Raw genomic sequence first — 14,004 nt, 5'->3', positions numbered from 1 at the left:
CTGCTGGGCAAGCGTTTCGCTCTTCAATCATTTTTATTGTTCAATACTACATTGAGATTTTCTCAAAGTTGTACGTTCTTGGCATATCGTCCACTGGGAGTTTCAGGAGTGGTATTTCCTTTTTGAGGGTGTTCCAAGCCCCTGATCTGACAATTCTCCCAGTTCTAATTCCGTTAGTGACCATTCTAATCATTGTCGCATGGGCATCTCTACCAATGACAATGTGCAGTGGTGTTAGATCTAGAATGACCTCCATTGCTGCTGTTGGACAGGTTTTCATGGCTCCTGTGATACAAACGCATGCTAGTCTCTGGACTTTGCACAAGTTTAGCCTTGCCGTCCGTTGCTCTAGTTTTGTGAACCAGGCAACTGCTCCATAAGTAATCATGGGTCTTACTATCATGGTATACATCCAGCGCAAAGTGTTAGGGGAGCAGCCCCATCTATTTCCGGCCAGTCTTCTGCATATCATGAGAGCCTTTATGGCTTTGCTGGTAGTGTTCTTAATATGCCTGTTCCACAGGAGTTTACTGTCCAGGGTTATTCCCAGATATTTAACTTCCTGTGTTGGCAGTATTACCTTTCCATCTAGTTGAATTCTTTTCAAGTTTTTCAGACTTCGCTTTCTGGTGAATGGCACTATCGCGGTTTTGTCTGAGTTGATACTCAGCACGACAGTCCTACACCATCTCTCAGTGATACGGAGTCGTCTTTGGATAATATTACACAGGGTGCCTTTTCCCCCGAGCGATGATGACTATGTCATCTGCATACCCAATGCAGTGTATTCCCGCTAGAGTTAATTCGTCTAGTAGTTCATCCACTACCAAGCTCCACAGCAAAGGGGAGGTTACTCCACCTTGTGGAGTTCCTTGCGTTGTTTTAACAGCTACAGTTTTGGTGCCCATCTGAGCCTCTGCTGTTCGTGTTACAGCATTTCCCAAAACCAGCGAATAATAGTTCTGTTCACCCCTCTTGTTTCTAGAGATCGCCTGACCACCTTATGTGGTATATTGTCAAACGCCCCCGCAATATCCAAGAAGGCACAAATTGCTGTTTCTTTGCTATCCAGACTTGTCTGTATTGGTAAAGAGGTAAACAAGGTATGATCGATAGCGACTCCAATTTCGTTAAGTTTGCGTATACCACCTGTGACGTACAAAATACGCCATACAAACAAATATCCATATTGTTCAATTGCCACTAATAGAAAAAGACCTAAAATAGGGAAGAATTAGGACATAACCCCAAAAGTTATGTTTTGACATCGAGCTTGACATTTGAAAAATTATTTTCACATTTTGACACAATCAAATTTCACAGATGACACAATCTGTTTGACAATTTGATATTGGCGCGCAGAGCTTGCCGACCAATGGTGCCGTTTATCACCTGTGATGTAGTGACCAACCTGCGCAATATCATACCTTGTATTCTTTGTATCATGAGGTAATATAATATGTATTTGTTATTTAATTAACGTAACTTATATTTTTGTAACTGACAGATGCCATAGTCATTATTTTGACTTTTTTCTTTTACCCTATTGGGTTATTATACAAATCACTGGTCCCATCATGGTCCTTTCACTAGAAAGATTTCAAGGCGAAGTCGCGGTAGTTACTGGAGCAGCTGCCGGAATAGGCAAGGCCATAGTGGAAGAATTGGTCAAGAAAGGGATTATCGTAAGTAGAATTCAGGTATTTTATACACTGATGATACTAATCATCATCATTTTCAGCTTATTCAGCCGTTTCCAATTATGGTGTAGTCTCCCTCCCATATTTAGATACTTTCTTTGTAGCAAAATAAAAACATTAAATCACCACAATACACCAAAACACTTTTACTTTTACACTGGACGCGCGTTTCGCTAACCATGTTAGCATCATCAGCAGATGATTATAAACTAAAGTACAATCTACAAGTTGAGCGTTTATATACTCGCCCAGTGGGCACCGAGTAGGCGTGGCAAAATCAAGCCAACCGAGTCAGAACCCACTGAGCGTAACAGTTAGATTTCCGCCACTAGAGTAGTAGGAACAAAGAACTTGAAGGAATTGGACCGTTGTCTCTGTTCATACTATCTTTATATTTATATAAAATTTTTGAAAGAATTATCATTTTGTTTTTGTCTGTTATGGTAATATTGTTATATGTTAACAACATTTTTTATTGTTGTATTACTAATTAACTACAGTATTAGTTTTATTTAAAGGTAGCTGGTTTGGATATCAGACCAGAGCGTTTGCCAGAAGTTGCTCTCGCACTGAGTAAGGAAAAAGGTCAATTACACGTATTCAAATGCGATATGAAAAAAGAAGTTGAAATCAAGTCAACAATTCGAGAAGTCATTAAGAAATTGGGAAATATTCATATTCTTGTCAACAACGCCGGTGTGTTCCAGGCTACAGATTTGATTAATGGAGATACAGAAAAATGGAAAACAACTATTGGTAAGAATAATGAATTACCCATATCCTACCTATATTATTGATGGCGCGATTTTTCAATTCATTATTGCCAAAATGACACAAAAACTAAATTTATTGTATTTCTCAAAATGTAAATTTATTAACAATACTAATCATCATAATGAACTAATCTATTTATTCTTAACTCGATAGAAACAAATATGTTGGGAAACTTGATCGCTACAAGGGAGGTAGTGCAAAACATGAAGGAAAACAACACAGAAGGACACATTGTACATATCAACAGCATCCTGGGACATGCTGTATCGGACCTTCCTAATCTGAACGTCTATCCTGCCACTCAGCATGCTATTACAGCATTGGCAGAGACGCTAAGATTGGACTTAAAGAGAGAAAACTTGAACATTAAGGTCACGGTAAGTACAACAGTACTTTTTAGAAGGGTTGGATTTTTAATGATCCAGTCTCACTAGCTTCCTCTAGCTAACAATTTTATGTTTTATAAGAAATCGTAAAACACCCACTACACATGGCAAAAACAGTCCGAAGCAAGCCAAGGTCGTCTAACTTGTGTCCCGTCTCGCCTGATTTAAGCTTGTCTTAAAGAGTTCATTTTACTAGTAAGTAGCAAAATAAGCGTTCGGCATTTAACGTTTTATGTAAAACTGTCTAGGTATTTTTACACAAACGAAGAAGGAAAGTAAAGATAAGGGATTATACCATGGTACAAAGAATACAAGGTATGATATTGCGCAGGTTGGTCGCTACGTCACAGGTGATAACATGCGCTATTGGTCAGCACGCTCCGCGCGCCAATTCAAATCGTCAAGATATTGTTATAAACCTGTTTTGTTTGTTTATATGCCGTCATTGAATTATCGCTAAGCAAGTTACTGTGGAGCAGTGCATAAGGAGTTGGGCTAGGAAGTGAGAGACCGGAGTTCGAATCTCGGCCGGAACATCACTTTTTATTTATTTTTTTAAATACTGTTGTATTCTATAGTTTATTTTTGTAGTATAAAAAAAGAACTATTTATTCTGTTATTTCTTAATCTCCGTTATTAATATAAATTGATTGTTAGTACAATACCTCATTTAATATAAAATAATATTCTACTTTTTGAAATGTATCGGGCCCTAATTGTACCTAAAAGTAATATATTTTTAGTGATATACCATATTGTAAACTATTTAATATTTCAGTCACTTAAAAAGTTAATTGGCATTGAATAATTTTCTACCATTAAAGGAAATTTGAGCTATATAATCCTTGATGGGTATATTCTGGGTATGCAAAGACTTCCTTTAAATTTTGGGTGTCGTTCAACCGATTTATTCTCAAAATCAGAAACATCTACATATAAAAAGAAGCACAGGTCACTAATTATAATAAACTTCACCCTTGGTATTACTTCCACTAATTATAATAAACTTCACCCTTGGAATTACTTCTATCACAATTACAATACGTTCATCTGCTTTGGCATTTTCTACTTTTCGATGGGAAACAATAAACTTCCCAACATTTTTTAGATGATGTAACAATTCCTCTTATGGTTACTTTTCCATAGATATCCTCATCTCTGTCCTCATGTGAATTCAGAGGCAATAAAAATGAAAATTATTTACCATAAACATCGCAAACTAAAAACCTAATAAACAATTTTATAGCGAATATAGAAATAAATTTAGTATTTTTACCTATTATCGTCCAAATCCATGTTAATAGATAATTATTATTTTTAAATATATTTTTGGAACTGCTGGTTTTAGTAATTATTAAATTAAACGAACTAAAAAGTCTTAAAAATAAACAATTCTTAACCATAACCCCAAAAATGCAGATCTCCTTTCAACATCCTGTCAACTTTCTTTATTTTTTATTTATTCATTATTTTCCTAGTGACGTCACAGGTGGTATGCGCGAACTGAACGAAATTGGAGCCGCTATCGATCATACCTTGTATTCTTTGTACCATGGGATTATACCATGGTACAAAGAAAACAAGGTATGATATTGCGCAGGTTGGTCGCTACGTCACAGGTGATAAAAAGCGCTATTGGTCAGCACGCTCCGCGCGCCAATTCAAATCATCAAGATATTGTAATGAAGCTGTTTTTTTGTTTATATACTGTCATTGAACTGTCGCTAAGCAAGTTACTGTCGAGCAGTGCGTAAAGAGTCAGGCTAGGAAGCGATAGACCGGATTTCGAATCTCGGCCGGGACATAACTTTTTTATTTAATTTTTTAAATACTGTTGTTTTCTATAGTTTATTTTTGTAGTATAAAAAAAGGGGAACTTTTACACATTTATTCTGTTATTTTTTAATCTCCAGTATTAATATAAATTGATTGTTGGTACAATACCCCATTTAATATAAAATAATATTCTACATTTTGAAATGTATTGGGCCCAAATTGTACCTAAAAGTAATATATTTATTAAAGGTAAAGTATATATTTTATCAAAATTTCACCATATAAGTTTTCAGGCAATGGGCATGGGTAGTTGTTTTTGGCGATTTTTTGGTTATTTCCATTTAATGTTTTTGATGGAATATTCATAATTTCAGAGTATCAGTCCTGGCTATGTGAAAACAGAATTACAAAGTGCAGCAGGTGTAGGAGAAATACCTTCCCTTAATGGTTCAGATGTGGCCGAAGCAGTTATTTACGCATTGGCTACAGCACCACACATAAATGTAAGTAATATAATGGAATTATACTAAAAAGCAATACTTTTTGGTTCATAAATTGAAGGTATATTAAAGGGAATTGTCTATATTAAAAATATGAATGAATTATTAACAATATTAGTCAAAGATAGAGTCACAAATCATCACCATTATTGTCATCATTTTCAGCTTATTCAATCATTCCCAATTATGGTGTATTCATTCCATTCAGAGTTGTGCGACTGCCCTTCTAAAGACTGCAATTTTGTTGTTTATTATTTTTGTGAACGAACGTGTTTCTCAACGAACATAAAATAGACATATGTGCACTTTCCGAAACAAAAAAGAAAGGCAAAGGGACAACAAAACTAAATAATTACATTTTAATATACTCAGGCGTACCAAAAGACCAAAGAGCAACATCAGGCGTTGGAGTAGCTATAAATGATAAATATGAACAGAATATGGAAAGCATAGAATACGTGTCCGACAGAATCCTGAGAGTAAAGATTATGTTTGACCAACCCATTCACATTATATCAGTGTACGCACCCGACATTAATAAACCTGAAGAAATGTCAATGGACTTCTATGAAAATCTACAGTCAGCGATAAACAAAATACCAAGACATGAAAAGATAATTCTGTTAGGGGATTTAAACGCAAGAATTGGAAACGAGGTAGTGGATGGAATAAAACAAAAATATAACGAGAATATAACTAATAGAAATGGCGAAATTTTGACCGATTTCTGTGGACAGAACGAACTGAGAATAAACAACACATATTTTCCCCATAAAGAACAACACAAATACACCTTCTATGACAATAGAAGCAATAAATCAATAGTCGATTATATCATCACCAATCGAAGTTTCTTACCTCAACAAATAATAGACAAGAGTCTTATCCTCAGCCAATATTGGAACAGATCACAAACTTGTGCTAGGAAAGATACGAATAGGTGCGCCGCTATCCAAAAAAGACCATCGATAAAAACTGAAAAATTCAATATAGAATCCCTCAACCACGAAAGCACTAAACAACTTTATTCAAACAGATGCCAAACACATATGTAGCTCTTAACCCCATTGCACAGTTTGATACTCCTAACACAGCTTGGAACAAACTGAAAGATAACATCTGCAAAGGTGCTAAAGAAGCTTTAGGGACACGTACTGTATCACACAATAGAAGACCGAACATTAAACCTTGGTTTACATTAGAAGTCAAGAAAATTACAGAGGGAAAAATACTTACAAGAAATCTCCAACACCGGAGAACCGAAATATCTATACCGAAATAAGGAACAGGACTAATAATAGAGTACGAGAAATTAAAGAAGAATATTGGCAGCGATTTAGTAGCGAAATGGAGGCGGATATGTACGGAGCACATAAACGTATTTGGAAGATGTTGAGGGGTTTGAAACGAGAAACAAATGAAACAATACAACTAAGATCAATTGCAGAAGATACGTGGGAAAAATATTTCAGAGACTTATACGCAGAAACAGATGAACCAATGGAAGCAAAGAGACAAGCCAAAGAGAAAATACAGAAGATCTTGCGCAAAGTAGAAGAGACAATAAGGAAACTTAAAAATAGAAAATCTCCTGATCAAGATAAAATACCAAACGAGCTAATAAAAAACGCAGGCACGGCCTATCATAGAGGAATACACAAAACTGTTTAACATTATATTACAACATAAGAAAATACCAGAAGAATGGAAACAAAGTATAACAATACCCATTTTTAAAAAAGGAGATAAAACAGACCCAACTTAGAGGAACTTAACAAACTATAGAGGAATAACATTACCGAGCACCTCGCTAAAACTTCTAAGATCATTGCGGACAAAATCTCCTCAATAGTGCCAATAAGCGAGGAACAACAAGGATTCCGAAGAAACAGATCAACTACCGATGCATTATTCATACTCAGCAACTAGTTGAAAAATCCTTAGAATATAACTCTCCAGCCTATCTATGTTTTATAGATTTAACAAAGGCCTTTGATAGAGTCCAACTAAAAGACATCATCACCATCTTGGAAAGCAGTAATGTCTCGAAAAAAACTCACAGAACTTATCAAGGACTTAAACACAAACACAACAACCCAAATAAGAACAAACTTTACCTTAACGCAGCATCTTCGAAATACAACTGGTATTCGCCAAGGCGAGAGTTCAAAAATTTGCCTCAGCCCTCTGTTATTCAACACAATCATGGATCAAGTAATAAAAACCGTCAAGAATACTGGACTAGGATATCGAATTGGAATGCATAAAGTTAACATATTATGCTATGCCGATGACGCAGTACTTATTGCAGAGTCAGAGGACGACCTCCAAAGAATGCTACAAGCTTTTAACAGACAGGCAGAAAAACTTAACATGCAAATTTCCACAAATAAGACCAAATGCATGACCATTACAAAGGAGCCTATTCTACGGTGCAAATTGGTAATAAAAAACAAAACTATTGATCAGATAATGTAATTCGAATACCTCGGATGCAAAATTACAAGCTCAGGATTCCTGGAAGAAGAAGTAAGGAAACAAGCCAATAAAGCTGCCGCAATATCAGGACATCTTAAATTCCATCTAGATTGGAAAAACAAACATTTGAGTACAGAATGTAAGTCAAGAATATACAAAACCTGCATACGATCAGTGATGACATATGGTGCGGAAACCAGAGCTGAAACATCAGTAATAAAAAGAATCCTACGAACTACTGCAATGAAGACCTTAAGAATGATAACTGGATACACATTGAGGGACAGACAGAGAAATGTAGACATAAGAGAAAAGTGCCAAACAAACGACGTTGTCAGATGGATAAGGCAGAAAAGAAGAGAATGGAACCAGCATGTCAATAGAATGGGCCCCGACAGAATGGCCATAATAATTCGCAACAACGTACCCCATGGCAGAAGACCTACTGGACGACCACCTAAACGTTGGCAAGACAGTTGGCAGTCAACCTCGCAAGAGTTGCTTAGACGAGGAGGAAACCGGAACTAAACAGGCGATACGCCTTCTAAAAGAAGAAGAAGAAGAAAGATTATGTCTTCTTTGCTGCCTTTCTTTAAATTAGGATTGTGTCGGCTAGTGTATATATTTGCTAGGATTTTCCAAGTTCTCCTACTGGCATACTTAAGTATTTCAGCTGGTATTCTGTCATTCGCTGCTGCTTTTCCATTTTTCATATCTTGAAGAACCTTTTCTACTTCTATCACGAAAACTTCCGGGGCGTCGTCTACTACGTTAATATTTCAAAATAAATTTATGAATTTTGACTATTTCAGATTAAAAAATCTGGGATTTTTTAAATAGCACATCCTATACCGGGTGCGTCTCAAAAGTGGCTCACTTCTATAACTTTTTATTTTTTTTTCTGTTAAAAAACAAGATTTGGTATGTTAGTATATGACTTAAATTAGGTTTGATTGACGTATTCAATTGTTTTCTGCCACTTCCTGTTTCACCGGAAATTACTACAACTTTTGGTTTTTAAATGGCACCCTCGGTATTTTTTGCTTTATTCGACAGAAAATAACATTGCGGTTCATAACGAAAATTTGACTCGAAATACCAAGTATGTGTTATCAAATTATTTGTGAAAAATGCTTTTTCTAAATATTCCGTTTCATTTGAAAAAATTCGTTCCATTGTTCGTTCCATTTGAAAAAATTGAGATATGATTAAAAATACGATTTGGGTATCTTTTAACTGGTCAGAACAAGACACTAAAAACATTAGACGATCAAATCTGTTTTTCCAAGGCCTCTTTAACCAAAATTAGTGTTTTAACATAACCATGGTACTCTAGATTGAAATTTAAAATACGATTTTTTATTAAGCGACATATACCGTATGATCGAGAAAAAACGGCGTCAAAGGCGGCTTAGGAATGACTATCGATGCTATTTTTGACGAGATAGAACTCTAGACGTCGGTTACTGAGAATTGACATAAAATTTGTCAAAAATTAATACCTTATATAGAAAAACCAGAAAAGAATAGAAAGTTTCCAGATACACATATCTATTCCCAAAAATTGTTTTTCAAATGTTTTGATCTGCCAGTTCTACTCAATAAAAAATCGATATTAAATCATTCTTAATGCAATGCTTTTTCAAAATAAAGAGAAATGAGGCCAGTAAGATAACTAACTAAATCTCGTCGTCCGACAAACTCGACCCCTCCAACAGAGACGTTTCGTCAAAATTTTTGATTATTGTGCTGTTAAAATGTACGGATTAGCCTTTTATTATTGTTTCATACACACTAGACCGTTCAGATTTACTAATATTGCATTGATTGTAGCCGTAAATAAAAATGTGTGTTTAATACCAGTAAATAATCCGTTAGTTGATGAAAGAAGTATCGTGTTTATCGACAAAATTAATTGTAGGCTTTTAAATTTTGCTTAATATGGTCATATTTTACAATATTCAACTCATAATTGTTGATACTTCTGGTGGACGATGTTCAATTTATACATATATAAATTATAAACAAACCAAATTGAAACAATAAGGTGAGAGACAATAAGGTGAGATAGTAATTTTTACGAAATCCCTGTATTATTACTTCTTTACTTATAGAGTATCTGTTCCTGTGTATGCCCAAGTTTCTGTTTTCCAAGAAGCATATTAATTAAATGAACAAAACTGTGTCCAAGAAATAATCTATTGCATAGAGGATTTAATGAAAACAAAATTGGTGATGCTGTAATCACAAAGTTCCATGCAGGAATCAATGGTTATTGCTAAAATATGTTATTGGTGTATTGTCAATTTTATTTACTTATATATTACATTATTTAATCTCAATAATTTTAGGCTGGTAAGTCATTTATGTACATACCTAACTTTTAATGTAACTACTGGTAGATTGTAGGAAATAATATACACTTTGGAACAATTGAAGTAAATAAATGAATTAATATAATACATACATCAAGAAGTAATATATAATTTTGGAAAAAGTGTGTGTTAATCACTTTCGAAAATCATAATTGTTTTTTTAGTAAGTCGCAGAACTTAGACAAATAATTTAGGTTTGTTATTAAATTAAATGTAATATGTACAGATTTAGACTCTTGAACCAGGCATAGTATATTGATTAGTAGGGTCCACAGTAAAAAATATTTTGTAATACCATTCGAAAGAAAATACAGACCTATATTATACTGTTTATAAAGTGAGTTTCATTGTAACATAACTTAAGAAAACAATTAATATGCATATGTCAATCATAAGAATAGAATCTATTAAGACTTACAGTGTTAGATCATGTAGTATATAAGTATTTTAATTTTATCATTTAATAAATAAATACAATATAAAATTTAAAATGCCAATTTTTTTTATTTTAAAACTAGTGATTTATACATATATGTATAAACAATTTGCAATTCTTTATCATTTAATTTATTGCCCACATCTTCCGGGATTATAAGGCTAATATTTTGCTGCTTATAGTGCCTATATCTCAAAAAAAAAATTAGATTAATTAATGATTAAGTATCCCTGTATTTTTAAATGTTGAATCTTATGGACTGAGAAAACTGCTGATGATGAACTACTTTTACTGACTGAAGATGCAGAAACCTAGAAGGAATTCAAAAACAAATTGTACAAACATAACGTATGACTATACATTTCGGTAAGTCAATATCGAAAAGCTTTGATTACAGCATCACCTATTTGGTTTTCTTTAAATCCTCTATACAATAGACTATTTCTTTGACATCGTTTTGTTCATTTAATTTGTTTCTTAGAGGTTATACACAGGGGTAGATATTCTATAAGTAAAAAAGTAATGTATAAGTAATAATACAGATTCTTAAAAATATATCACCTTACCGTTTCTAGTACTACTTCAATTTAGTGTGTTTCTATTTTATACATGTATAAAATTGAACATCATCCACCAGAAGTATCAACAATTATGAGTTGAATATTACAAAATATGACCATATTAAGCAAAATTTAAAGGCCTACAATTAACTTTGTTGATAAACACGATACTTCTTCCATGAATTAACGGGTTATTACTAGTAATTGAACACACATATTGGTTTACAGCTACAGTATTAGTAAATCTGAAGGGCCTAGTCTGTATTAGACAATTACAAAAGGATAATCCATACATTTTAACAGTAGAATAATCCAATTTTTGTTAACTCTATGTATACTTATCAAAATGCCTGGGACTGGGACTTTCTCTTCGTTACTTTTAAAGACTCATTCTGTATTAATTACGATTTACAGGATTTACCTAATATAGATTTTTTATTAATTAGAACTGGTATAGTTCAAATTATCAGAAAAAAATATTTTTTGGATATAGATTTCTGTATCCGGAAACTTACTATTATCTTCTAGATTTTCTACATTTAGTATTAATTTTAATTAAAATTTAATTTTTTTGAAGATCTTTAAAGTGAAAAGAAGAAGAATTTTAATTAACTAAAAAAATCAAAATAAAGTTAATTAACTTTGGGCAGAGTTCAACCTCGTCAAAAATAGCATCGATAGTCATTCCCAGCAGCCTTTGACGCCGTTTTTTCTCGATCATACGGTACTTTGCGTCATATACTAACAAGACAAAATCTCGTTTTTTTTTATCTGAAAAAATAAGAAAGTTTTAGGGGTAAACCACTTTGGAGACGCACCCGGTATATTATTATTTTTTCTGATTGATTTTCCTCTTTACATGACATCTAGAAGACCAAGACTAACATATTTTGTTTTTTCTTATTTTTAGGTTAGCGAACTCAGAATAGAAGCTGTGGGGAGCTAGAGAGCAAATATTATTGATCAGAATATACGAATCATAATCATTTTCAATAATCATATTTTTATAAAAAAATATATATATACTTTCTAATAATTAACTACGAGTATGTGTTCTGAATAAAAAAATATATTAGATAGGTATTATTAAATTATCTTGAAAGATAACGCGAATAAATTGTATTGACAAAATGCTTTGCAGTTTATCAATACAATGTTATTAACATTTTTCAGTAAAATCAAGGATATATAGAATAAGGATATTCGACTGGCCCAAAAAAAAACGTGCCAATATTTTGTCGAAGTCGTCACAAACCAATGGGCGTCAGTGACTGAAATTGTAAACATATAAATTACGACGATAACCTATGTTTTTTGACTCATTTCACTGAAACAAATGTGATGAGATTGGTATTATTCTAATTCCATAGATCCAAAATCAAACGTTTTTGAATAAATAATTTATTTTAAAAGTTATTTCCTAGAGGTTTGGTTTGACCTTCTATATTCTGGTATTTGTCTACTAATAAATATCTTATTTTTGTATTTCGATGTATGGAAATCCGCAAATTTTTTTGTATCTGAAGCCAAAAGAAATTTCGCTCTATAGTGAGAAAAAATGTTATATCTTTTTAGACGCGTAGAATAACAAAATTTCTATTTCAGATGTTCTAAATGTGAGTGCTTAATGTCAAAAATTAAAATATATACTTGAAATATTTCAAGTTATACCCTTTGCCCTTTGGAAGTAAACAAATATTGAAGAAAGTGTTGTGCCTTCACAGAATTTAAATTGGCATTAGGAATAGATTTCCTTGATTTAGTAATAATATTGCTCATAGAAATTGATAATATACTATTTTATATTCACTCGTTCAAGTGCTGATCTATTTTTAAATTGAATATTTATGTAAGTATTATGTATAACACAATATAAATAATTTAAGGACATAAGAAGTTAAAATTTCAAGTGCCAATATTGATTATTTTTCCAGTTTTATTCAAATATATTGAAATTAATATGGAAACAAAAGTTCATAAATATTATTCTTAATAACAAGAATTGAGATTTGGGCATAAGTTTGAAAAGCCATGTCAGAAGAGTAGGATTAAAGACAAAGTATTAAGGTAACATATATTTACATAAAGTTTTAATAACACTGACAATTTTATTTGTTTATGTTTATTAATTAAAATTTAGTTGCAATTTATTTCATATTCTAATATTTTTGAGAAAATTTTACTTTTATACATACCTGAATATTATGCTGCTTTTTTATTTTAAAGTGTGCCGACTGTGCTGTTATTTTTATACTAATAATATTGTATACTGTAGGTATCGTATTCATATATAGTTATATATATATATCAGTAGTATATATATATATATATATATATATATATATATATATATATATATATAGTAGTAATTACTTTCTTTCTATGCGTACTTATATCCTTTATAGTCTTTCTAAGTGCATATAATACTACTTTTTTAAGAGAAGGCAGTTTTTAATAATCTATTGTTAATTCCCCTAATTCTGTGTCCCCTGGTTCTGCTATACAACAATTATATATTTTTTTATCATTACTGATTTTAAAAGTTTCTTTTCAAAGAATTTGACCATATATTTTTTTTTCAGAGTAATTGGGCTGTTCCTGAACAATATTGAATATAAATATTCAAAAATATGATAAACTGCATATCCTACTAAGTAGATCAATACCAAAATTCCATTAGAGAAATAAGTTAAAATTATGTTTTACTTGTATAATTTTCTTGCTATTTGTCCACCATTATTTGTGACTTAGAAATTAAATAGTCAAAAAGAATTTAGTACCAGTTTTTATTTCCCAAAAAAAATAATTGTTAAATAATTACATATTGCTTAAGAACAGTATATTATATTTTGTTTATAGTTGATAATTCTAGTTCTTAGTTGTTTATAGTGATAATTAACAATATTTCTGATGTTAGATATTATATTAGATAAAAAATTTAATTACCAATAGCTACCTACCAATAGCATAATTCTTTAGTTCAAGAAACAAACATCAGTACAAGTATATAACCAAAAAA

General features: G+C 32.3%; 1 protein-coding gene and 1 long non-coding RNA gene across 3 annotated transcripts; both read left to right on the top strand.

Annotated features, from left to right (window-relative positions):
- The first annotated feature begins 1,506 nt into the window (after positions 1 to 1,506).
- Positions 1,507 to 12,032, top strand: LOC115884369 (farnesol dehydrogenase-like). The gene is made up of 5 exons (XM_030902931.1): positions 1,507 to 1,685; positions 2,219 to 2,456; positions 2,628 to 2,851; positions 5,011 to 5,139; positions 11,896 to 12,032. Exons 1-5 carry the CDS (start codon positions 1,578 to 1,580, stop codon positions 11,929 to 11,931), a joined length of 735 nt encoding a protein of 244 aa, XP_030758791.1. The 5' UTR covers positions 1,507 to 1,577; the 3' UTR covers positions 11,932 to 12,032.
- A 776-nt stretch (positions 12,033 to 12,808) lies between these two features.
- LOC115882897 lies at positions 12,809 to 13,757 on the top strand. 2 transcript variants are annotated; one of them, XR_004050291.1, is made up of 3 exons: positions 12,809 to 12,834; positions 12,920 to 13,052; positions 13,568 to 13,757. It is a non-coding gene; the product is annotated as an uncharacterized LOC115882897 (long non-coding RNA). The 2 variants fall into 2 exon arrangements; XR_004050290.1 differs by lacking the exon at positions 12,809 to 12,834 and having other exon boundaries at positions 12,844 to 13,052.
- Positions 13,758 to 14,004: the final 247 nt, after the last annotated feature.

Source organism: Sitophilus oryzae, unplaced genomic scaffold, assembly GCF_002938485.1.
Source record: "Sitophilus oryzae breed Bouriz unplaced genomic scaffold, Soryzae_2.0 scaffold_111_pilon_pilon, whole genome shotgun sequence".
Taxonomy (NCBI): Eukaryota; Metazoa; Arthropoda; class Insecta; order Coleoptera; family Curculionidae; genus Sitophilus; species Sitophilus oryzae.
This window is presented reverse-complemented; position numbering and strand designations above follow the sequence as displayed.